The sequence below is a fragment of the Oryzias latipes genome, chromosome 15 (assembly GCF_053564925.1).
Source record: "Oryzias latipes strain Hd-rR chromosome 15, Olatipes_Hd-rR_3.1".
In the NCBI taxonomy this organism is placed as follows: Eukaryota; Metazoa; Chordata; class Actinopteri; order Beloniformes; family Adrianichthyidae; genus Oryzias; species Oryzias latipes.
This window is the reverse complement of record NC_136251.1, coordinates 6880348-6905893: the sequence shown is the minus strand read 5'-3', so window position 1 is coordinate 6905893 and position 25546 is coordinate 6880348. Positions and strand designations below refer to the sequence as shown.

Sequence of the window (25546 nt, the reverse complement as noted above, 5' to 3'; positions counted from 1 at the left end):
AGCAAGTTTATTTTCCATGAAGTTTACGGAAGAAAAAAAAGAGCAGAATTATTTATGAAATGTAAAAAAATATGGTTTGATTTTGATTGCATATAGAATCTACTCAAAAATAATTATATCATTTAAAATAAAATCTGTTTTTGTTTTCTAAAATAAACCCAAAAATTATATCCTTAATAGAAAAGTCTGCTAAACATGGAATCTTGGGGGAAAGCCAATAATGTATATTATCCCAAAACATGTTAGAGTGAAAACATTCAAAGTCGTTTCAATGTCATCATTATAAAAAAAGAACAACAATTTTTAGGAAATCCAAACCGTTTTCCATGCAATTCCTTGGAAGGGTAAATACCTGAAAAGCTTTTAAATGGACTTCCTTGGAGGAATGGGAAGTTTTGAATATTTAGTTCGTAATTGTTTTTTTTTCTGAATTATTAAAATACTGGTTAAAATCATTTGGATTTGAGATGTAGGGAAAGGACGTTTCGTTAAAAGATTCTCTGATTTGATGGTTGGGGAGTATGCGGAACCACATATGTAGAGAGCACTTTTTCTGGGGGGATGACTATTGACGGCGGACTGCTCCATGACTGCACATCAACATTTGTCCTTAATGTGACATGAAACGCCTCTGAACCGGCCCGTTTCCGTGGAAGTTGAATTAAAGAGCTAATCTGCTCGTCATGTCTCTTGCTGCAGAGGCCTTCGTGTCGCAGATGGCGGGTAATGTTTACGTTCTGCCTTTTCTGATTCTATGCTGTTTATTTAGCTGCTTCTTTTTAGCCGGTTAGCGGCTAAAGTTAGTAGTTCACCTGACCAGAGGGATGAAAACACACCCGTGTTTGATTTTCACCTCGTTCAAATATCCCGAAGTGTGTCCAGGACGACACAGTACAGTGACAGAGATGTCAGCTGACTATTGAATGACTTCTTATAGTTCTCACAAAGATGTCAACATCAAAGAATAATAAATGATACGAGTTAATGAGCGCGTGCTCTTGTGTTTGTCGTTGACAGCTGCTGAACCCTGGCCTGAAAATGCCACCTTGTACCAGCCACTGAAGGGTGAGGGGTTGAAACGCCCTGAACTGTCTGTCTGCATGTTTGCCAGCTTTACATTTGTTCCTGTTTTTTCCTCACAGAGGATCAGATTTTGCTGTCAGACTCCGCCTCCTCTCTGGCAGTTCAGGTAAGTCATCTTTGAAACTTATTGCAATGAAATGAACCTTTTTTTTACTTTCCTGCTTGGAATCCAGAAAATGAAATAAATGTTTTGGTGTTTTTTTTCTTCAAATTTACAGTAAATGCATCATATATCTTCTACACTCAGATATTTTCACCACATCTCAGACATTTTATGAATGAATGAATGAAGGTTGCAGCTTTTTTTCCTCCAGCTGTTCTTTGTATCATCTGCAGACTTACCTCCGGATGTGTGGGCTTCCAGTGCAGGTGGTCTGCAGGCCAAACGCTGAATACATGTCCCCTTCTGGTCAGTACACGCTTGTTGTTGTCTGATCTTTGGAGAACGTAACTGATGTTAACGTACGGTGAGAGCTGAAGGGATAAACTCTGTGTTTGCTCTTCCTTTAGGTAAAATACCTTTTATTCATGTGGGGAACCAGGTTGTGTCAGAACTTGGGCCGATTGTGCAGTTTAGCAAAGCTAAGGTGAATCAATCAACACAACTTCTGCTGTTTCATACTTGATTCTTGATTCATTTTTTAATGATTTGGTTTGTTTCAAACACTTTTAGCAATAAAAACAAATGAAAAAGATACAAAACTAAATAAAATCCATAGATATATCAAGTCTGTTTAAGCTATTAACTAATTAATTTATTAGATAATAAATAAGAATGTGATGGAGGTGCAGTGGTTAGCGCTCTTGCATGTTCTCCCCGTGCATGCGTGGGTTTTCTCCGGGGACTCTGGCTTCCTCCCACCTGCTTCATAGGTTCATAGGTTACTCTAAATTGTCCCCAGGTGTGAATGTGAGTCTGGGTGTGTGAATGTGACCCTGCGACAGACTGGCGACCTGTCCAGGTGTCCCCCGCCTTCACCCACAAGTGGCCGGGATAGGCTCCAGCAGCCCTGTGACCCCGAAAGGGATTAAACGGGTTTAGAAGATGGAAGAAACGGAATGAATGGATCCATCTATTTACTGGCGCCACTGAATCCCTTTCAGGGTCACAGTGCTGCCGGAGCCCAGTTCAACTACGGTTGTGTGAAGGCGGGCAACACAACCACACACACACACATACACACACACTCACACACTCACACACACACCCATAGGGGCAATTTAGACTGATCAGTGAACCTGTGAAGCATGTTTTTAGGAGAGTGGGAGGAAAGCGAAGTCCCCAGGAAAAACCCACGCGTGCACGGGCAGAACATGCTAACTCCACACAGAACCCAGCAGGAATTGGTTTTTACATTTTACACAGAACTTTCAAACTTGGGCTGTGAGGTCAACTGCAGCTTAATGTCAGTGTTTCATTTTGAAGGGGATTTATACTTTGGCTCCAACATATTCCTTAGTTTCCACAGTAGGTGGAGCAGAAAATTATTAACATGCATTTTCATTTCATTTTTTCTTATTTCTTTACATTCTTAATGCTGCTTGATTCTTCTAGTTTTTTTTTTTTTAATGTTTTGTTCATTTATTTCGGTGTCATGACATTTTGTTTAAAGGAACAGTAGTCAGTTAATTACTTTACTAACCCACACTAATAATTATTATTAACCCACAGATAAGATTCAGATATTCACACACTCACTAAAGTAAATACGTCAGTTTTTATTTACATTTTTTATGACTTCAATAACAATTGTTTTTTATTTTTATTTTACATCTTAATGTCTTTCTGCAAGTTAAATTAAATAAATACGCATTCATACATTTTGTTATTTAATTAAAATTCTGCCATTATTTGGGTTGCATTTTTTTATGGTGTTGAATTTTTCTGTTATATTTTATCTTCAGGTGTCTTCTTTTTATCAACACTTTGTGTTTTTAAAAACCTATTTGATTTCTTTTTTTTACTCTTTTGGTTTATGAATCATTGAATTTGGCTTTTCCGTTTCTTTTATTCAACTTTTTTTTAAATGTTTTCACAGCTCACACATCATTTCAACTCGGTTTTTTAATGATACATTTAACAATTTCCTCAAATCTTTCCTATACTTTTAAGCGATCATAGCACTAAGCTTACAATTGACTATGTTTAGGGTAATTCACTTTGGTGCTTTTTAGTTTTTCTAGTCTCTTTTTTTTTCCAAAAATTGGTCATTTGGAATATGGAAAATGGCTGTAGTCAACACTTACTTCCAGAAGAGAGAGGAACATAGAGTGACATACAGAAGTGGAGGTAGGAGTACTCAGGTGGACTACATCCTATGCAGACGAGGTCATTTGAGAGAGGTTATTGACTGCAAAGTGGTGGTAGGAGAGAGTGTAGCCAGACAGCACCGCATGGTGGTGTGTAAGATGACTCTGGAGGTCAGGAAGAAGAAGAGAGGGAAAACAGAAAAGAAGACCAAGTGGTGGAAGCTACAGAATGAAGAAACTTGTGAGGAATTTAGGCAGAAGTTGAGACAGGTCCTGGGTGGTCAGGATGAGCTTCCAGATGACTGGGAAACTACAGCAGAGATTATCAGGGAAACAGGTAGGAAGGTGCTTGGTGTGTCATCTGGAAAGAGGAAAGACGGTAAAGAGACTTGGTGGTGGAATGAGGAAGTACAGGAATGCGTCCAGAGGAAGAGGTTGGCTAAAAAGAAGTGGGATGTAGAAAGGACTGAGGAAGGTAGACAGGAGTACAAGGAAGCGCAGCGTAGAGTGAAGAGAGAGGTGGCAAAGGCCAAACAGAAAGCTTACGATGAGCTATATGACAGGTTAGACACAAAGGAAGGAGAAAAGGACTTGTTCAGGCTAGCCAGACAGAGAGACAGAGATGGGAAGGACGTGCAACAGATAAGGGTGATTAAGGACAGAGGTGGAAAGGTGCTAACAACCCAGGAGAGTGTACAAAAAAGATGGAAGGAGTATTTTGAGGAGCTGATGAACGTGGAAAATGACAGGGAAAGAAGGGAGGAAGATGTGGTTGTTGTGGAGCAGGAAGTAGCAGAGATTGGAAAGGATGAGGTTAGGAAGGCTCTGAAAAGGATGAAGAGCGGAAAGGCCGTTGGTCCTGATGACGTACCTGTGGAGGTATGGAAGTGCCTAGGAGAGACAGCAGTGGATTTCTAACAAGGTTGTTCAATAGGATTTTAGAGAGTGAGAAGATGCCTGAGGAATGGAGGAGAAGCGTTCTGGTTCCGATCTTTAAGAACAAGGGTGACACGCAGAACTGCAGCAACTATAGAGGAATAAAGTTGATGAGCCACACAATGAAGCTGTGGGAAAGAGTAGTGGAAGCCAGGCTTAGGAAGAAGGTGGAGATCTGTGAGCAGCAGTATGGTTTCATGCCCCGTAAGAGCACCACTGATGCCATTTTTGCTTTGAGAATGTTGATGGAAAAGTACAGAGATGGTCAGAAGGAGCTGCATTGTGTGTTCGTAGATTTAGAGAAGGCGTATGACAGGGTGCCGAGGGAGGAGCTGTGGTACTGTATGAGATTGTCTGGAGTGGCAGAGAAGTATGTCAGAGTAGTTCAGGACATGTATGAGAGAAGTATGACGGTGGTGAGATGTGCTGTAGGTCAGACAGAGGAGTTCAAGGTGGAGGTGGGACTACACCAAGGATCAGCTTTGAGTCCTTTTTTGTTTGCTATGCTGATGGACAGGCTGACAGACGAGGTAAGACAGGAATCTCCCTGGACAATGATGTTTGCAGATGACATTGTAATTTGCAGTGAGAGTAGAGAGCAGGTGGAGGAACAGCTAGAGAGGTGGAGGTTTGCTCTGGAAAGAAGAGGCATGAAGGTCAGTCATAGTAAGACAGAATACATGTGTCTGAACGAGAGGGATCAAGGTAGAAGCGTTAGGTTACAGGGGGCTGAGGTGAAGAAGGTGCAGGAGTTTAAGTACTTGGGGTCAACAGTTCAGTGTGATGGGGAGTGTGGAAAAGAGGTGAAGAGGCGAGTGCAGGCAGGTTGGAGCGGTTGGAGGAAAGTGTCAGGAGTGTTGTGTGACAGAAGAGTGCCAGCAAGACTCAAAGGAAAGGTGTACAAGACAGTGGTGAGACCAGCTCTGCTCTATGGGTTAGAGACGGTAGCAGTGAGACAGAGACAAGAGGCTGAGATGGAGGTAGCAGAGATGAAGATGTTGAGGTTCTCTTTAGGAGTGACCAGGTTAGACAGGATAAGGAACGAGTACATCAGAGGGACGGCTCATGTTGCCTGTGTTAGCGACAAAGTCAGAGAAGCCAGACTGAGATGGTTTGGACATGTTCAGAGGAGGGACAGTGGATATATTGGTAGAAGGATGTTGGAGATGGAGCTGCCTGGCAGGAGGGCAAGAGGACGGCCAAAGAGGAGATACATGGATGTCTTAACAGAGGACATGAAGTTGGCTAATGTTAGGGTAGAAGATGTTCATGATAGAGTGAGGTGGAAAAGGATGATTCGCTGTGGCGACCCCTGATGGGAAAAGCCGAAAGAGAAAGAAAAAGAAGGTCATTTGGAATAAAAATCAACATTTTAAAATGGTATTCTTAGAATTATCTTTTCAATATTCAGTTTATAACCAAGGATTTTTTTTTTGCCTGTAATTGTGACCATTTTATCTTCATTACTAGTTTTTTTTTTTACAAGTTCTGGTGTGTAAAAAAACAAATAATTTTTTATGGGATTGTGCTCCAAGTGACACTAAACTACAGAACTGAAGGCACAACATTTGGAAGTATCTTTCTAAAATGCTACAAACTCCTGGGAAGAGTTTTCATGTGACACCGATGCTTTCCGTTAGTGAAAGGTTATCAATGTGTGGAGAAGCAGAGGAGGTGAGGTAAATGACTGGATGTTCTTCTGATTGTGGTCGTCAGGGTCACTCGCTGAGCGACGGCTTGGACGATGTGCAGAGAGCCGAGATGAAAGCGTACATGGAGCTGGTCAACAACATGCTGCTCACTGCTGAGGTGCACACACACACACACACACACACTCAGAACAGAGCTCCCGTCCATGTCATCTTCATGAAGCCTGTCTGTCTGTCCCCCACAGCTGTTCATCCAGTGGTGCGATGAAACCACGGTCTCTCAGGTGGGTTCCTCCTGTCTGCATCTGTGTCTCTGGCCTGGTCCCGCTCTCATGGTGGCACGTCTGGACTTTTTGTAGATCACTCGTCACAGATACGGCACGCCGTACTCCTGGCCTCTCAATTTGATCCTGGCTTATCAGAAGCAGTGGGAGGTGCGCAGGAAGATGAACGCCGTCGGCTGGGGAGGGAAAACGGTCGACCAGGTTAGCATCAACTCCACAACGAGCAGCGGTTGTCCTGCATTTCTCCACTGCAAAACAATGAGCTGAAAGGCTGCTTTCCTTCCTAACACAATGTTTTTTTCCCCTAAACTCCCCCCAAATAATCAAATGTTTATCCCCAAACTTTAGCTCCAGTCCCCAGTCTCTCTGCATAAGGTCCCCCTCTGCTCCTCAAAGACCCACTCCCATTAAAATTGTGTTTTTAACACGGTCTTGTGCCATTTGCCTGATGATGGAGGAGCTATATTAAGGAAATTCAGCTTAAAATTGCATGTCTCGGTATTTCTATACTCAGACCATTGTGACTCAGGAACAGACAAAAAAAAATCTCCCTGCGCCGCACTATTCTGATACGTCAACCTGTAGACGAATAGATTCAGAGACGTCTTTGTTTTCCTTGTCTGAGCTGGCAGGTGATCAGAGGGAGACTCTAAGGCCTCAATCTAAGACCTGAACAAATTTATTTGCGTTTTTTTTCCTTCTATTTTTATGTTTCCATTTTTAATTGAAATGTGTCTTCCTTGTGTTTTGTACACAATTCCATCACTATTATTATTCAATTATCTACACAATGACTCTTCCTTGTCTTAAACGGTCTCACAGCAGGACTTTGCTTGTTTCCCTGTGTGTTTTCCGGATGTTTGTTGTAGGTTTATGAGGATGTGAGTCAGTGCTGTCAGGCGCTGTCTCAGAGGCTGGGGACGCAACCGTACTTCTTTAAAATGTAGGTATTCTACCTGGTATTTTGGTGACTGATCATGTGATCTGCAGCTTGCTCTTTACTCACCCCTGTGGTTAAATATCACAACAAAATCCTAACTTTTATTTTAACAAAAAAAAAATCTCCCCAAAATACAATTCAAAGTGGAATTGTAAAAGTGCTGACCCGTTTTCAGGAATGGTCACTTTTTGGGGCTTTCTTTTTTTTTTCTAACATTTTCTTTTGTGTCGCAGACCAACGGAACTGGACGCGCTCGTGTTTGGTCACCTCTTCACCATACTGACCACCCAGCTGACCAACACAGAGCTGCTGGAGAGGGTCAGGAGCTACAGCAACCTGCTGTCCTTCTGCAGGCGGATCGAGCAGACCTACTTTGAGAGCAAGGACTCCTGAAGAACGGAACAGACCCTTTCTGTCGGTTTCATAGCCCATTTTCTTCACTTCTGTCTCTCATTCCCTGTTTTCGTTGCACAAATAAGCTAAAAAGACAAAAATTCACACATCTGAGGATTGTCCTCCTTGTTTCAAATTGATTCATGCGACTTCTGGGAAACCAGGGCAGCCAGATCCTTTAGGATCAGTCAGCAGAACTTCATTACATGTGGCAAAATTAGAACTTTAATTCTAAATTCAGTCTTTAAAAACTTTAGTGTTCATCTAGATTAGAAGTGGGCCGGTGACAGGAACTCCCATAACGTTACCCTTCATCTTCATATTCACTCTGATCTTCTGAATTGACGCTGCTCTGGAAGACGGCCTCCTCCTAATTCAAGCCACTGAGCCTTTCCAGTTCACATTGACGGTGGGAGGTGTCCTCAACATGACCGCCTCTCTGGAGGCACAACTCCACTTGACCCAGGTTGGAGGTCAAAAAGCAGGCGGTGCTCTTCCTCCATGAGAGTTAAAGGAATGCAGAAAGCGCAGAGGGATCGGTTCTTGTGTACAGACTAAAGCAGAAGATGCAGATTTTGTTTTTGTGTGTATGTGAATGTGAAGTGCCTCCATGACATTTTTCCCCAATAAAGTGTTGTCTAAACATCTGTTTGTTATTTAATTGCAAACCACACATAGAAAATCATTGAACAATTGCAAATCTACCTTTTAATACCTAGAGGTCAAAGCCTGTGTTTGGGGCTCCAGGTCTGCCCCTCCTCTGGTGACGGCTGTTGCCCCCTGGCTCTGGCTGGCCTGCCGTTGATCGGGTGGTGTTTGTGTGGCAAACCGGGCCAGCGTCTGTCTCCCAGGTTTCCTTCAGAGGTCAGGGTTTGACCCGTGAACTTCCAGGAGCTGTGGCATCATGAGTGATGGGCTGCAGTGACCGAAAGCTGCTCGACTGGAGGTCATCAGCAGAACGGCAGACAGAGAAATAAACAGAGAACTGTGTCTCACTGAGGAAGAGGAGCGGTGCAGAGTGTGCAGGCATGTGAGCACCTAACTTACAAACCAAGAAAAATGTGGAGAATCGCAAAAAAACTCAAATTTTAATGAGATTTTCCATTGCGACAAATCATCCTCATAAATGTTTCATTTACTAGATTCAAGACGGTTTTGGAAGTTTTCCTAAATACAACAAACATGCAGGAAAAAGGTGGCTGCTTCAACACTGTGGCTCTTCCAGCAACACATTCCTGGTTAAAGAAACAAAACAAAAAAGAATGCCCTAATTCCAAAAGGGGCTGCACACTAACATGTTTAATCCTTATGCTATCTTAGATGACCCCACCCTTACATTGACGTGTTCTCCCTACCATGACAAAGGTGGATAAAGGTGGAAAGATTTCATGTTATCCATGGACACCAGTGAGGATCACAAATCATTGAAGAAAAAAGGTTCAGAGCACTGTCTAGTGGGTCTAGATGACCCAACTCCCAATGTTAAGGTGCCTAGGATAGCACAAGGGTTAACGCTGAAACAGAGGCAGCTGCTAGATAATGTCAACAAGCACAATAAAGGTGGAACCTTTTGTTTCCATTCCATTTGTGACCCTGCAGAAAAGAAATATGATTGTTATATTGTAGCGACCCGGGGGTTAGCGCTGCCTTCAGCCCCAAAGGCTCATGGGAAGTGGGGAGCTTAAGGGTGAAACCTTGAGTCATGGGGCTGGAAGCTGAAGTGACTCTCCATGCTGTTTGGGCTGTATGTGTGCTGAAATAAACAGGCTTGTTGCTTAAAAGCTAATATTGCCTCTCTCTACGTTTCTTGCAACCTGAGACTGTCCGGGGTCGTGCGGTGTATGGGGCACGAACAGCTCTCCATTAGAACCTCTTCATTAACATTTGGCTTTCGTTACCCCACTAAAGTGACGGTCCGCCTGGATCGTTACATTGGTGTCAGAAGTGGGATCCTTTGCCCCTGCTACTTCAGAGAGCCACACCATGGAGAGCTACGCCGCGGGGACTGACGCCATTCTGGAGGCAGTTCGGCACAAGGGAGGAGAAAGGGCGACATCAACTCCCTGATGGATCGAGCACCCACCGTCATCTGCAGCCTGGCCTTGCCCGACGCCAGCGCTAGACCATCTGGACCAGACTGTGATGACGGTGCGCAGCCCAGCTGAACCTTCACGACGCAATGGCTCAACAACACTGGAACCACACCTGGCTCAGGTCAACCTGGCGACCGGCCATGAGGGCTAGACGCCGAAGGGGACTTCTCACACACCCAGGCCTGGCATTAGAGGGCGCTACACTGCTGGACCTCCCACCTGCGGAGCTGCGAGACCTGTCAGCCGGACAGCAGAGCTTCGCTTTGGGGAGGAGGGTTTGACGAAGCAGACCCTACAGCAGCCGTAGTGATGAAGACGATCGCCTGGGATGCCTGGGGACCTTCTGCTGCTGTTGTGCAGCTCTTCACTTGGAGAGAGTCTGCTCCCCCATGGTGACGTGCACCCTGATGGTGGTGCTTCCACAGAGGCGGGGACTGGTTCTCCTGGCTGGGCACATACTGGCATGGAACTGTGTCAGTTACAGATGTGCTAACCCAGCCAGTTAAGAGGAGGACTGTACACGGTGGCGGTCGAAACCCAGGATTGTGCGAAGGAGTCTCCAGCCAGTGTGTTCCTGTGTTTTGCTAATTGTGTTGTGTTATTCAGTTATGCAGTTATGTGAGGGTTGTTGGGACACTAACCCTCTTAGGTGGGGGCAGTGTAGCGACCCGGGGGTTAGCGCTGCCTTCAGCCCCAAAGGCTCATGGGAAGTGGGGAGCTTAAGGGTGAAACCTTGAGTCAGAGGGCTGGAAGCTGAAGTGACTCTCCATGCTGTTTAGGCTGTATGTGTGCTGAAATAAACAAGCTTGTTGCTTAAAAGCTAATATTGCCTCTCTCTACGTTTCTTGCAACCTGAGACTGTCCGGGGTCGTGCGGTGTATGGGGCACGGACAGCTCTCCATTAAAACCTCTTCATGAGCAGTTGGCTTTCGCTACCCCACTAAAGTGACGGTCCGGCCGGATCGTTACAATATTTTCCTACAAAAACATTTGTTTAAAATATCTCACTGTTGGAAAGAAAACTTTCTATGTAAAGTCGAAGTCATCTGATCATATGAATTCCATATAAACAGACTGATTTAGTGTCTTCATATGAATTGAAGCATGATTAATTCTTTATTCTTTTGTCAACATGACTGTGGCTCAAAATTACTCTTTGCAAAAGCTAGTGCCCTTGAGTATGTTTAAATACATTTGAAGCACGTTTGAGTATAAGTGGCAAATAAACTATAAATCAGGAGTCTTCAACCTGAGGATCTGTAGCCACATTTGGCTTTTTTTACCCCTCCATACTGACTCTCTGGTTGATGAGAAATACAATAATAATAATTTTACAAGTAGGGGTTGTTGGTTGATTTACTGTAGATCAGTTATGTCTAGAAATTCATGGCTGAGATGCACCTAAGTAAGAAACTGTGTAAAGGTTTTTACATTCCTGCTGACATCAAGAGGCCTTGCTCACTCCACACTTCCTGGACGGACGGACGGACGGATAGGTAGCTTGGTCTTTTACTGTCAAAGGTTGCAGACTACTGCACGTATAGTGTATGCAAACTGAATACATCTTCAAACTAAATTGGAACATTTTAAGTTTACAATATAGTATATAAAGAGTAAACTAAAAGTATATTACCTCATTTTTGTAAGTATACTTGTAGAACACTTAGATAACATTTGTTAAGAAAAGAATCGTCTTGATCTGGCAAAACATTAAAGTCAACATTTTATTCTCTAAAAAAAATTCTGTTTACTCCCAGAAATGTAAAATTCTACATGTTTAAACGTTCCCATGTTTACTGAACTCAAACAATTTCATTCTTTTTTGTATTAAAGTCCCACTCTGATCATTTTTTAAATGTATTCTCAAAATGTTCCCAGTGGTCTTTCCATTTTTTGTGCCTTTTTAGACAAAATCATGCAATAATGGAGCTTGATCCAGAGTCCAGCTCAGACGAGCAAAGCAATGACACACATGGATCTATTTGTCTGCAAGTGAATGTATCAGAATAGAGCAGAGCAGGAAGCTTTTGCCCCACCAGCGTATTTTCTATTTTACAAATAGAATCTTTGTTCAAACAGTATTTTTTCGTCTGCTCCTGATTCACAACAATTTGAGTGAAGAAAAACTTAGAAAATGCAACTTCAAGATTCAATTTATAATAATAATACATTTTATTTAAAAGCGCCTTTCAGAATACCCAAGGAGACTGTACAGATTCAAAAGAAAAAAAATAAAATCACAACACATTTTCCTCTCATATGTTCTCCATAAGAACAATGCTACAACAACATGTTAAAAGCAGTTTTTATTGGATTGGGTCTTGAAAGCAACAACCTTCGGCAAAACATGTGGAAGTAGCTGCTGCCATCTAGCGGTGGTAATCCCTTAAATGTCCTTTGTTCATTCATGTGAGGCCTTAAAATCAATTCTTTTCAATCAATGTAATTATCATTTTTTTTAAATTGATACTGTTTGAAAGAGGAATCTTATTTTTTGTTCACGCAAAAAAATAAAATAAAATAAAAAAGTGGCTGAATGGGAATGTGGTCTCACTGTGACGTCTGTTGTGATTCCACCAATCACAAAAGGCTGTCGGTGTTTTCCTCGACAGTGATTGGATGTTTCATCTGTCAATCTCTCACGGGGCGTCTCCAGTCTCAGCAGCTGTCAGAAAGAGCCTTAAATGCAGCGGAGAAGAAGAAAAGGGTCACGTCAGACTGGTAGAGCTGCTCTGTTGTGTTTAGCTTCGTAATGAGGATCGTCTGAGGAGCAGAGGTGAGGATTTGGAGTGGATGTCTGGAGCTTCACGAGGCGCTTTCCGGGGTTACCGCGCCCTCCCGTTTGTTTTCAGCACGCAGCGCTAGAGTTAACGGTCAGCTGACAGCGTGACAAAAAAACTAAACAAAAACATATCCTGATGCTATTTGCCTCTCTCATATGTGTATGTATCTTTTTACATTCTGAAATTTAGTAACAGTCGGCATTCCAGATGATGCAATAAAGAAATCTTAATGGAACAGAAAAATATTCCCCCTCTCTCAAATTAAATATTTGTATGTTTTATCCTTTTCATTCACTTCATTCTTGTTCATGTTAACAGAATCCTCTTTGTCCCCATGCAGATAGCTGCCTCTCCTCTCCTCTCCTCACCTGGATCCATCGCCATGGAGACCGTCAGCAGCTATGTGTTGATCCATGGGAAGAACATCTCCCACGACGGCCCGTCAGACCCTGCCGCCTCGCCCCACATGTCCATCGATAAGCTTTTCCCGGCTCTGCTGGAGTGCTTCGGCATCATTCTGTGCGGATACGTCGCTGGCAGGTGCTTGTGTCCAGCTCACCCATGCAGTCGCCTGTTGTGTTTTCCTTTTGTTTCCATGCTTCACACGTGTCTTCTTTAAGGGCCGACATCATCACAGAGAGCCAGGCGAAAGGTTTGGGGAACTTTGTGTCCAAGTTTGCTCTGCCCGCCCTGCTCTTTAAAAACATGGTGCTCCTGGACTTTGGGGACGTCATCTGGGCGTTCCTCTGGAGCGTCCTGGTTGCAAAGGTTCGTCAAATCCGCGGTTCGTCTAGCAGAAGCTGTTCTGAATCGACGCTTCACGAGGCGCTGTGATGTCACGCTGGGTGCAGGTGGCGGTGTTCCTGCTGGTGTGTGTGCTCACACTGATGGTGGCCAGTCCAGACAGCAGGTACAGCAAGGCGGGGCTGTACGCCATCTTGGCCACTCAGAGCAATGATTTTGCTTTAGGATACCCTATAGGTGAGGCAAACGCTCCATGTCGGTGTTGTCAGTGGAGAAAGGTGCTGAACATTTCCCCGTCTGTCTGTCTGTCTGTCTCCACTCCTGCAGTTGACGCTTTGTATCGAAGCACATATCCGGAGTACCTGCAGTACATCTACCTGGTGGCTCCAGTCTCCCTCATGCTTCTGAACCCCATCGGTTTTGCTCTGTGTGAGGTGCAGAGGTGGAAGCAGACCCTCCAGCCGCAGCGCAGCAGGCTGCTCATCCTGGGAGTTGTAGTGTTACAGGTGCACACAGGTGTCTTTGCCAGAGGTTTTTTTTATTTTTATTTTTATTTTTTTGAACTTGTGTAAAACTTTAATGCAACCCTTGGTGTTTTTGTCTGTGAAGCTTATGAAGAACCCTATAGTGTTCATGGTGATGGTGGGAATCATCTCTCACTTTGCTCTGGGTCAGAGGATTCCCGCCGTCTTGTCAGAGTTCATCGACGGTCTGGCCAATTCTTTCGGTGGGGCGGCGTTGTTTTACCTCGGCCTGACGATGGTGAGCCGCAGCTGAATGTGTTTAGATGCTTTACAGAGAAAACCATTTGATCTTGTGTGTGTGTGTGTGTGTGTGTGTGTGTGGCTGGCAGGTCGGACAGCTTAGGAAGCTAACCAGAGATACCGGAGTGGCCTTGATCCTTCTGATCACAGCCAAACTGTAAGTTCTTCACTTGAATAATACAAACTCCTTAAAGACCCACTCCTATGTAAATGTTGTTTTTAACATGTTCCTGTGGTATTTTTCTGGTGATGGAGGGTATGCATAAAGAAATTCAGCTTTAAATCGCTTTCCTTTTGAGAGCAGACAAAAAAATTGCTGGTTGAAAAAGATTGTAGTTGTGTTGTAGAAAATACGCTGGGCTTAGTCCCCGCTCCGCTTCATTCTGATGCATCCACCTGCAGACAAATAGATCCCTGAACATCTTTGTTTTCCTCGTCTGAGCTGGAATCTGGATGTAAACTGGACAGCTGGGTAAAAAAAAAAAAGTGAAATCGTTTCCACAAATTAGGATTTCTTCACCACAGAAAAAGTATTTTGTTCCCACAGAGTAATATTAGTTCCTGTGGTATAGTAATATTCAAATTTCTGTCTGTGTATATCTCATTACAATGGAACGGAGACATGGAGGATGTCAGTCAGAGAGTCTCTTCCAGTACGGTGAGGTTCACTCCCTCCTGCTGCAAAAGCCGCTTTTCGCTGCTATTTCCGTGACCCACATTAGTTCGAGAAGGGAAAAATAAAAACTAGAATCAAACTAGGGGATTTATTTATTATTGTCTCAATGAAAATAAGAAAAATATGATAAGATTCAGGAGGCCCGAGCTGGCTGCTTCCCCATCCCACAGCGGCTCCCATCTACCGGCCAGCTGCCTGGCGTAGCGATCACCTCGATAAAGCCAATCGGAATCATCAATGATGCGACGGCAAAATATATTTTATTATAGCTTTAAACCAGTTATCCTGTTTTCAATAAAGACGTAACCGGAAGCATTTAAGTTTATTTGTGGTTGAAAATACGGGGTGTGTAAAAGGTCAGAGTTATTTCATAGGAATGAATTAGTATTTTACATCCATGTCAGGTCACAGGCTCTGTAGGATCGCTCCAAAATTGCTCAGCATGTAATGTTGCCCCCTGTAATGTTTAGGTGGGGGCTGTAAGGGTGAGAATGGAAACTAAGGAATGATGGGAAATGGGGGGGAGGCTTACTTTGCGCCAACAGAAACTTCTGATAAACTCTTGCCACAGAAAACTATACAGTTTTTTTTTCATTTTTGGCTAATAACAAGACATTGAAAACCCCTGGAAAGGCTATCAGAATAGATCAAAAGAGGATTAGAGTGGATCTGTAAAGGAAAATAAGTCGCAGCGATCAGACTGTATGTTCAAAAATGATCATTGATCTGGAATGAACCATACTCTTTAGGGATTCAGTTGTTTTGCCACGCTGAGACCTGTTGGAATTGGTTCTTTTATTAATAACAAATAAAAAAATAGTGAATTTATTTTAAAAGTTGTGAAATATAAAAAAATAATTGAACTTTCCGTTCTAGTTTTTTAAACACCAGTCTTTCTAAATGTGGCAGATGTTCAAAAAAATATATCAAAATCAAAATGTTTAAACAACCCTTTGATATAAATTGAGATTAAGAATTACATTGAAAATGTAAAAACTGGACTTCACAGTCAGAAAACACACATCAGGGGAAGAATTTTCCATCCTAAATTCTAAAAGATAAAGAAAACTCAAATAAAGTTTGTAAAAATATGTGAGTTTGTGGATTTCTGTTTTGTCACTCAATGTCGTTCCCCAGCCTGGTGATGCCGCTGGTCTGCAAAGACCTGGTGGACATTCTGGACGTCGGAGCGAACAAGACGAGCGCCAACCACACGAGTTTGTCCAACTTTGCTTTTCTGTACGGAGCCTTCCCGACTGCACCAAGTGTGGCCATTTACGCCGGACACTACAACATGGAATTAGAGGTGGTGAGTTCATGAAGGTGTTTTAGCGCTGTGGAGACCAAGCAGGCAGATGGCAGGACGACAGAGACACTGTGGAAGAAAAAAAAGACGACGACTTCATCATTCTCCCTTTCAGCTTCTCCCTTCACCTCCATCTAATCCTTTCCTCACCCACACCAACCTCCCCTCATCTCCTCCTCTTTAGGCATCTTTCCTGGAAGATCTGACCTCTGCATCTTTTTACTGATCTTCTCATTCAGGGGCACAACTACCTCATTTCATAGGGGTATGCGGCCACATTACCCCCCCCCCCACACACACACACACACACAAACACAGGTATAAATGCGCATAATAAAACGGCCCATCCACCCCTCCTAAAGCTATCTAAACACCCACACAACACTTTTATTGTTCGACCTAGCAGAACATTTTTGTGACCCGTTTTCAACCGTGTTTTGACTCATTGATTCTCCAAATTTGTGAAGTGAAGGCCATTCAGAGGAATCTTCAGAGTGATGCCTTGCCCCAGCCCCCCTCTCTGTTCTTCTCCCTCTTCATCATCAGCTGATCGTCTCTCTTTCTCTCTATCATCATCATCATCATCTGAACCTCTCTCCTCATTCTTCTCTGTTGGGACTGACTTGTCATGTATGTCTGCACTTGTTTTTCCAAAATACGTGAACAGTTGGTCAGCAGAAGTTTAAACCAAAAAGCGCCTCTAGGTTATTGTGACTTTAATAGTTTAATTATTCCTACCTGAAGTCATCTCTGCTCTCTTTTCTATCAGATCAGCATCACCAACCTCATGTCTGTCTGCTTCTCCTCTTGTCTGTGTTGTTCTTCAAGCAACAATTATTTCATGTTTTAAAAACAGTAAATTAAACATCTTGCTAATGCATTATTTTAAATTAAGAATACTATTCAAAAATGCCGGACTTGTTATGGACTGACTTTGCCCTGAACGTCCACCATCAGACCAGCCTGTTTCTTTCCTCCATCTGTCCTGATACTTTTTCTCTCTTCTCGTCTTTCTCTCCCTCCTCACAGCTGTGTGATATAAACTTTGTGTTAGGAAGACTTAAAAAGAATACAGTGCCTAAACTATATGTAAAATAGAGACATTTTTTATTTTAAATTATATTTGTGTTGGATATCACTAGTGGTGTAATAGAATTTCTTTATTTTTCCTTAAAATCTCCAAATGTTCAACTAAAATCCAAAGTGTTGTTCAGCCAAAGTGATATTAAAAGCAAAAGGCTGCAAACTAAATAGTCACTCACAAAAAATAATTATCCAAACTTTTAACAATATAAAAAGAAACAAAAACAGCATCTAACCCACCATCACACATACTTCTCCCTTCTGCCCAAAGGAGCAGCTTTTATCATCATTTAGTGCTTTTTCAATCAAAGGATAAAACCTTTTCAGTGTTTTGGTACATCTAGTTAAAGAAATTATTTAAAACAAAATCAGCACAAACAAATGGCGTATACTTATATAGCGCCTTTCTTCCTATAAGGACAAAGCGCTTTACAGTCACAGACACATTCACTCAGTCACACACACATTCACTCACACATTCACACACTGGTGGCCGCTCCGCTGCCAAACACAGGCGCCCGCCTACCACCAGAGGCAAGGTGGGGTTCAGTGTCTTGCCCAAGGACACTTCGACTCATGGGCGTGCAAGGCGGGAATCGAACTTGCAATCTTACGATCATGGGTCGACCGCCCTACCGCTGCGCCCAACAAGCTCCTTTTTTCTCTCTTTCTGATTATTGATGCTGTAAATCCTGCTCAGTGCAGCTGTAAGACACTTTTGTGGCCATTCTACTATAGTAGCTTTAACCTAAATGTTTTTATCACGGCTATAACGTACCTGCTGTCTCTCAACCATTTAGAGAAACTTTTCTTCATTCTACATCTTTGTCCCTTTTGCGTTTTTTGTTTTGAGCCCCCCGGTTCTTTTTTACTTTTGCCTTTCCATTTAATCCTGTCATCAGATGATCACACAATTTTAAATAAAAACAATCAACAGAGCGTCTCAGCCAGAGCGCGCTCCAGCGCGTTCTCGCGGACACGTGCTGGAGCGCGCTGTCTGTAAAAGACCCGAGTGAGGGAGGAGCGGCTGCGGCGGGGGCGCCTGATCAGTCACGATGGGCTTCTGTTACTGATCATATCATGTAAATATATGTGCACAAACAGCTGTGACATTAAAAAATACGAACTATAAATAATTTTTACAACTTTGGGATGGCGCCCCCTTTGGCCGGCGCCCCTAAGCGACGCCTACGTTACATTTTTGCGCCACTGTTCTCATTGCCCCTCCTCTGAACATCAGGATACAAAATTTAATTAAACCAAAAAAAACCTTAGTCTTCCCCAGAGGAAAATGATAAATTTTGTAAATAAATAAAGGAAGTCAATACATACAGGATAATGCCAGACTTTATGGACGACAAAGAGGTTTTGTTAATCACTTTTGAATGGAGATCCTGCAGCCAATCAGAATCCAGTATTCAGTATCCATGGTATACAACTAAAGAAACTCCAACACTAAACCTCTACTTCATTGTAAAACCAGCCAAAGATACGTGGAACCTGTTCCAGCTGCCTTTAGGTGATGGTGGGGTCAACCAGGTCAGCAGTCCATCTCAGAGATAATTACTAACAGCCATCCTCACTATTCATTTCCTGTTGAGCCTCATTCTTCTGCTTAACTTTGGGAAACCACCAAAACATAACATGAAAGTGCTGTTTCCTGACTCTTACATTCTTTGTCCTTCAGGTAACGTCTGGGATGGTGATCAGCACGTTTTTGTCCGCCCCCATCATGTACGTGTCTGCCTGGTTGTTGACCATCCCTTTGATGGACCCCGCCCCGCTGATGGCCGAGCTGGAAAACGTCAGCTTCAACAGCAGCGTCGTCAGCCTGGTGGCACTGGTGGCGTATCTTTTAACCGTTCCTCACGGATGTGTGTGAAGCATGAGAGGACGGCAGAGGAGAACTTTCATCTGTTTGGCCCTCAGGTTTGGACGATAGGCGTGATGCTGCTCAGCAGAAAGTTTACCAGACTCCCTCACATCTTTGCCTTGAACCTGTTCCTGGCTCAGGTCAGTGCTTGTTTGCCGGCGTGAAGCGGCATGTCCCTCCGTGACACGTGGACGGCTGCCTCAGCGCTGTGCCCTCTGCTCTGCAGTTTCTGGTCTGCATTGGTATGATCTTGTGGAACTTCTTGGTGAAACAAGAAGACGTCCTACTGGGCCAAATTCTCACGTTCACCTTGTTGTACGGCTCTCTGTACAGCACGTACATTTGGACAGGTGCGCTGACAGGTTTGGGAGGGTTTCAGCTCTCTGTGTCAGTTTCTTTTGGTTTCCATTTGTGTTTTTTTTTTCCAGGTTTGATTCCTCTCTGCATGGCTCTGACCAACAGAGATGATCTGCTGAGACTTCGACCTGGGGTCTTCATGGTTTTGGGATGGGGGTACGTTTCCACACCGCAAACCAGAACAAGAAAGTGGAAATTCGACTTGTTTCTTTATTTATTGTGTATAAATAATTTTTGCAGTAATTAAAAATTCTTGTCTGAGTAATTTTGATCCAAATTCCGTTTGTGTTTTTGCAGAATTCCCTTCCTGATGGCTGGAATTCTGCTGCTCTTAGGAGAGAGGACGAACACCATCGACTCTGCCTTCTTCTACGGCAGAGCTCAGGTCGGAACGAACTTCTTCCGCCGCAGAAGGTCTAACTCCCAGAATGCGTCTTGTTCCTATGCCTGTGTGCGTCCACAGATCATCACCTCTGCCGTGGTTCTTGCTGTGAGTCTGGCACTCGGGGCGGTGTCTCTGATGGGCCTCAGCCAGGGAGGCCGGGCGCAAAGCGGCTATCAGGCTCTGAGCAGAGCTGCTGCGACAGTCATCAACGAGGAGCCGAGGGCCCCTGGTGGAGCGGATGACTCGTTACGTCAGACAAATCTAAATTCACCTGCCTGCAGCATCAATCCAGGTTTCTGAAGGTTTTTGTCCACATCTGTTTTGGGACTTTTTGGGACTTTGTTGCTTTCACAATAAACTTCTTTTAGGATTTTAAAATACTTTACAAAACTATCAGAAAACAAAAAGGGTCTAGCTAAAAGGTGTTTTTAAAACTCCTAACATTAAATGTTAACCTTAGTTTACTGTTATTTGTTTGCATGTCACACTGTTGTTGTTTGCAGGCCAGAGACAGAACCCTTATTTTGAAAGGTATGTCGCCATCATAAAGTTGTCTGAAGTTCTCTAAAACTTTTCAAATTATTTGCCAAATTACGTGAAAAGATGCATTCAAAATTGTAACTTATTAAATATAAAGTACCTTTTTGTTGCAATTAAAATATAAAGTATTCATGCAAATAATAATTAAACATTCATTCTAGTTATAATTAGAAATGAATCAAAATGGGATTTTATGTTTTTACAACGCCCTTTGGTCCTTAGAGACCCCAAACTTTTGAAAAGAATCGTTGATTTTTGTTTGTTTTACACTGGACTCTGTTCATCTTATAACTGCTCCCAAAACAATGAGAAACATAAAACCCTATTGTAAGAAGAAAGATGTTTACCTTTAACCAAACCTGTAAAAAGACAAACTAAGTCAAACTGACTTTAACCTGCATTTCTGGTCCATATTTAATTTTTTATTCTTTATTTTTTGTGTTCTTTTTCAAAGTTTTATATAAACAGTTTTCAATATAAACTGTGTTTTATCTTAACTGTTATTGTAACGTATTGATGAGATGCTCGTCTTCACTGCTGTGCAGGTCTCCACAGTGTTTCTCCTCTTCAGACGGTGCCTGACATGATAGCCAGCACGCAGAGAGAGCACGCAAACAGCACAGGTGACGGACACAGACGGCATAGGAGCTGGAGTTTAACCTGCTCCTGGCATGCAGTTGTTTGTGAATGCAGCGGTGGCAGACACTCAAAAAAAATACAGCTTTTTGTCTAAATCATGTTCAAATAGCTCAAAGTTCATCATAACATTGTTAATCGAAATCCCTTTAATAAAATAGTTGCCAGTAGTTCCAGAAAATGAATGAATGTTTTGAAGTCGGATTTGTAACTATGAGTTCCACTGCAGGCCACAGGGGGGCGCTCCACGACGAGCAGAGTTCTTCAGCATCAGAGCAGCCTCTGAATCTGCCTCCTCCTGGACTTCAGAGCTCAGATGAACGGCAGACCGTGAGGCACGTTCTGCTCTGTCTGCTGCTCAACGTCTGCCTGCTGGCGGTGAGTTAGTCACTGGAAAAAAACAAAAAACGCCATTTTTCATAGAACAGCATTTGGACTAAATGATTACTGAGAACTTCATTCACTCCTGTTCTTTCTCTTTTGAAGTTTTCAAACCTCTGCACAGCCTCCCATTTACCTCAGGGGTTGATTTTTTTAAGAACAGTTTTTTAGTTTAGCTGAAAGTTTATCCAATTTATTTAACTGGCTAAATCTCCAGCTCCAGTGTTTCCTCCATGAATGTCAGTGTTCATGAGAGTCTGGATTCGGGTGTCTGTTATGTTAAACCCTTTACTTTATATATTTTTCTGAAAAACATTACCGCCATCTTAGATTTTTACATTTTTTTAAGTTGTTTTTATGCGACATTTCTCTGTATCAGATAAAGAACTGCTCATGCCTCCACAAACTACAATAAAGAAAGCCTCTATATAGAGCAGGGGTGGGCTAATGTTTTGACTCGCGGGCCACATTGGGTTCTAAAATTGGATAGAAGGGCCGGACCAGGAGCAGATGAGTGGAGTGAGAAAGAAATAACATGGAATCTGGATGAAAACATTTGGATTGAAATTATTTTTTAAAACGGAACATTCTAGAGTTTTTAGGTTAAAACTTTTGCTCTCATTTTAGAGCCAATTGCACCAATTGTGCTTTGTGTAAAACTTAGAGAAATGCTGCGTTCATGTGGTGTTTGAATGATCGTAAGAATGAAAAACAGCAAATCCAGACATTTTCTTGTGAGGGCCACAAGAAGTCTTTTTCTTTAAAACTTTAAACTTCTTTTATCTTTCTTTTATTGTAAAGCCATATAATAAAGCTTTATTAATTCATGATCCTTTTAATAAAATAAATAACATGATTTATGAAATAAAAAATAATAACTCTCTCTGTGATTTTCAAAGACAACAAGTCAGGAAGAAATATTCTGAAAAAGCAAAAAAAAGCAAATTTCTCTGTCTTCTGCTGCAGCTAAGCATATATCTGTGTTACCTTCTTACCAGAACGGAGTTCCTCGTTTATTGCAGGAGTTATGTTCTAAAAATAACCGGGATCGGTGAAATCCACGGAGTCTGATTACAGACGTTTATGGCAGTAAAACTCCTCACTGCACACTTTCTACACTTTTCTCACACAGACATGAACATTTTCACCTTTTTCTCTTGTCTAAATTCTCAAACAAAAATAGAAATTAGGTCCAGGATCTTGGAATGAAAACAAAGATATCATGAGCTCCGCGTTTCTGTTCAGGAGACACGGCACAGAAGAGATTGATTGACAGGGTCTCCAGCCAATCAGGACAGGGTGTGCTGTTTAAAAAAAGTAGCAAATCGCTCTAAAAGAATGAGCTAAACCGGGAAAGATGAACTTCTACGTAGAAAGGAAAGACTGTTTTCTGAGATTTTAGAGGGTTTCAGGTTGGAGCTCAGACTGTAGAATAAACATGGGTCTCTGATATCGTTCAGTGGGCCGGAGGCGGGCCGGATCCAGCCCGCGGGCCGCACTTTGCCCACCCGTGATGTAGAGGAATTCCTGTAAATAGCGGTGTCTTTTTTGTCCTTAAAGTGAGCTTTTGTGTTGTTTGTGGTTTATAATGTCACAAATCTTCAGCTGCTTTCAAAACTGGTCCAGATTGTGCGAGAACGTGACTTCATGTCCCACAGAAGGAGCTCATGCCTGTAGCACTGATGAGGTACAGATCCTTCAGGGTTTGCTTCATGTGTCTGCAGAACCTGTCCAGCTGTCTGTGGTGGTTGTTCAACGAGGATCCAGGACGACTTTACCTGGAGCTGCAGTTCTTCTGCGCCGTGGCAAACTACGCACAGGTGATCCGTTGTGCGTTTGTGTGTGCGTTCACGTACTATAGCTCAGACTTAGTATGCATTTCCTGTATTTCTGGTCCAGGGTTTCCTGTCTTTTGGAATTTTTGGCCTGGACAGAAACCTCGTCCTCTTGCCATTTAAGAAGAGGTGAGACTGGCCTCGTAGCTTTTGCAATGATTTGTGCGCTGACACGTGGAGTAACTGTGTGTTTCTCAGGCTGCTCAGCATGTGGCGTGGCAGGGAGGATGAGGATCTGAGTCCAGCAGGTGTACCTGAGGAGGTCAGACTCACCTGTACCCAGTTTGTCCGCTACCACAAAGACCAGTGTGTGCAGGACATCGTGCTCACGCGCAGGTAGATACAAGCTCCTCCCCTCACCTGTCTGGGGAAAACTCACCTGTGACTGGTTTGGGTTTCTATCGGCACGATCTGTTCTCACCTGTGAACTTTCACATTGCTTTCTCTAAAGACCCACTCAGACGAAAATGGGGATCCATGGACATCGCCATTTTTGTTGCACCGGCAATGTTAGGTTACAGATGTGAGGGGTTGTAAGCTAGCCAGAGAGCTCTCAGCAATGGGACGGGAAGAGGGGGCGGGGTTGCTCTGTGCCAAAAGTCCCACCCACAACTCAGAAATTAATTTTTGATAAACTCCTGCCGGTCTGGAGAAATATTGTCCGAGAAAACAGCCCAGGTTTTTTTATTTTGGCCAAAATAGCATAATCCTTTTACAACAGATCACAAGATGATCCGAGTGGCTCTTTAGGAATAAGCTTTGACTCTGTGCTTTTCTTCTAACAAATTCCTTTTTCTGACTGATTCCTTTCCGTCCTTTTCCTCAACCTGCTCCTCCCGGCTCGCCTCTCTGCCTTCTCACTGCTCCTCTTTAGTGGATCAGGGGAGAGTGTCAACCCTCCGACAGGTGAATCCTTCCTCTGATTGCCGCAGGTTTGAAGGGGGGCCGCAGCAGGAGGATGCAGCGGGACTCTCCCCGTCCCATCACACTCACTCACACACAGATCTCCAGGAGCAGCCACAGGGTCCAGTCCAGAACCACAGCACGGACGCTCAGCGGCCTGAACAACTCAGCGACCCCGCCAACCGTCAGCACCAACTCGATACCAGTCCAAGCCCCCCCATGTCCCAACCCCAACAGCTTTTTCAGAGCAGTGATTTGGTCAACTGGCTGGTGGAGCGAGGCCTGTGCAGCGGACGGACCGAAGGTGAACTTTACGGCATCCGCCTGCAGCGGGGAGGAGTGCTACGGCGTTTAACGGGCCAGCAGAGCTTCAGGGACGAACTCGGCCTGCTGTACCATTTCACACAGGAGGGGGGTGGAGCTGAGGAAGCTCCACTATGTTTTCCAGCTGTGACCTGTTGACCTTTAAGGACACCATGAAGCATCAAAAGTTCAGACTTTTCCAAAAGAACTGAAGTTCTTTCCTAAAATGTGAGTCTGGTTATTGCTGCTGCTAACCAGGCTTTTTTCTCACATTTTTCCATATACTATTAAATTTCTGAACCTTTAAAATGTCCACCTTTCAGTTCATTTTTAATGAAGTGGCATTCAAGTGCTACATTGGAAGGGCCAAAAAGCTTGTTGTTCTGAATGGATGAAACCAACTGGTGGGTTTTCCATTTGCAGGCCGCTTCTGGAGCCCCTCAGTCTTTGCCTGCTGCCTGCACGATTCAGCTGCGCAGACGTTTCTGCACTGAACTGTTTACGCTGTCCGTTCTGCACATCTCTCAATTATGCGAACCAGCGGATTGTTTTAATGCAGAAAGGTGTTGTGCCACATGGGTCACCTCAATGCTGCCGTTGATTTGCTGAAGCTGACGTTTGAAGACAAAAGCATGTCGTTACTGTGAAACTATATTTGTTACAGCCACATGGCAGCCAAAGCAGCTCCTAAAATATTTCCTGTTTATTAAAACTGTTTACAAATGTGAGGCGGGCTGCTGCTTTTATGTTTACTGTTGGTTTCTAGAAATTTGATAATGATGATTATATGCATTTAGAAGGTGAAACACATGATTATGATGGACTGATGTTGCTGTAAACATGAAAATGAAGCAATTTATTAAGTCTCCGAAGGTAGAAGCCTAAATGCATTCAGAAAAATGTGAGCGTGTGTGTGCATGCATGTTTAGCAGCTGCAGTCTGTGTGTGTATGAAAAGGACGATTTTTTGTGTTTTAAAAAATGTTTTGTTTTTTCCAGAGTCGATGAAGAGCACAAATAAAACACTACCTGCATCCAAATGTTCCACAGATGACTTTTTTTTTCTCTCCAATCATTTAATTGATCAAGTTTGTAAGTTTATAATCATAATAAAATAATGATGAAGCATCTTTCTTGTTTGAGGTCATGTATGACAACAGAAAAAAGCAATAAAAGCAAATAAATATATAGACTCTTTCCAAAAAAAAAATCATTTACATAATTCCATTCAAAAAATTAAACTTTCATAAAGTATAGATTTAGGAACCACAACCTGTTTAGCTGATTTAAAGTGGTTTTTATTTTTTACATAAATTGGGTTTCCAGCTAAAAAAAAATCTATGAAAACAG

General features: G+C 43.1%; 2 protein-coding genes across 4 annotated transcripts; both read left to right on the top strand.

The window, feature by feature from the left end:
- The first annotated feature begins 539 nt into the window (after positions 1 to 539).
- Positions 540 to 8180, top strand: mtx2 (metaxin 2). Its single transcript, XM_004076920.5, has 10 exons — positions 540 to 723; positions 1018 to 1065; positions 1143 to 1189; positions 1420 to 1492; positions 1594 to 1670; positions 5986 to 6078; positions 6164 to 6202; positions 6278 to 6403; positions 7072 to 7145; positions 7376 to 8180. The coding sequence occupies exons 1-10, from the start codon at positions 684 to 686 to the stop codon at positions 7533 to 7535; spliced, it is 777 nt and encodes a 258-aa protein (XP_004076968.1). The 5' UTR covers positions 540 to 683; the 3' UTR covers positions 7536 to 8180.
- A 4086-nt stretch (positions 8181 to 12266) lies between these two features.
- gpr155b (G protein-coupled receptor 155b) lies at positions 12267 to 25236 on the top strand. 3 transcript variants are annotated; one of them, XM_011484075.4, is made up of 20 exons: positions 12267 to 12404; positions 12752 to 12951; positions 13032 to 13179; positions 13263 to 13392; positions 13483 to 13661; positions 13765 to 13917; positions 14009 to 14076; positions 15733 to 15904; positions 18672 to 18827; positions 18914 to 18997; positions 19084 to 19207; positions 19286 to 19370; positions 19512 to 19599; positions 19678 to 19891; positions 20685 to 20762; positions 21005 to 21153; positions 22881 to 22976; positions 23056 to 23120; positions 23190 to 23327; positions 23924 to 25236. In XM_011484075.4, the coding sequence occupies exons 2-20, from the start codon at positions 12794 to 12796 to the stop codon at positions 24354 to 24356; spliced, it is 2718 nt and encodes a 905-aa protein (XP_011482377.1). In that variant the 5' UTR covers positions 12267 to 12404; positions 12752 to 12793; the 3' UTR covers positions 24357 to 25236. The 3 variants fall into 3 exon arrangements, with proteins under 3 accessions (XP_011482377.1, XP_020564947.1, XP_020564946.1); XM_020709288.3 differs by having other exon boundaries at positions 23866 to 25236; XM_020709287.3 differs by having other exon boundaries at positions 12332 to 12501.
- The last annotated feature ends 310 nt before the right edge of the window (positions 25237 to 25546 follow it).

What these genes read in the sequence shown, in the direction of transcription:
- mtx2 (XM_004076920.5), top strand. Translation starts at nt 684, where the DNA reads ATGTCTCTTGCTGCAGAGGCCTTCGTGTCGCAGATGGCGG. An exon ending in CTTCGTGTCGCAGATGGCGG is followed by an intron (nt 724 to 1,017) that starts GTAATGTTTACG and finishes TGTCGTTGACAG; the next exon opens with CTGCTGAACCCTGGCCTGAA. An exon ending in TGAATACATGTCCCCTTCTG is followed by an intron (nt 1,493 to 1,593) that starts GTCAGTACACGC and finishes CTCTTCCTTTAG; the next exon opens with GTAAAATACCTTTTATTCAT.
- gpr155b (XM_011484075.4), top strand. Translation starts at nt 12,794, where the DNA reads ATGGAGACCGTCAGCAGCTATGTGTTGATCCATGGGAAGAACATCTCC. An exon ending in GGAGCGTCCTGGTTGCAAAG is followed by an intron (nt 13,180 to 13,262) that starts GTTCGTCAAATC and finishes CGCTGGGTGCAG; the next exon opens with GTGGCGGTGTTCCTGCTGGT. An exon ending in TCTTCTACGGCAGAGCTCAG is followed by an intron (nt 19,600 to 19,677) that starts GTCGGAACGAAC and finishes GTGCGTCCACAG; the next exon opens with ATCATCACCTCTGCCGTGGT.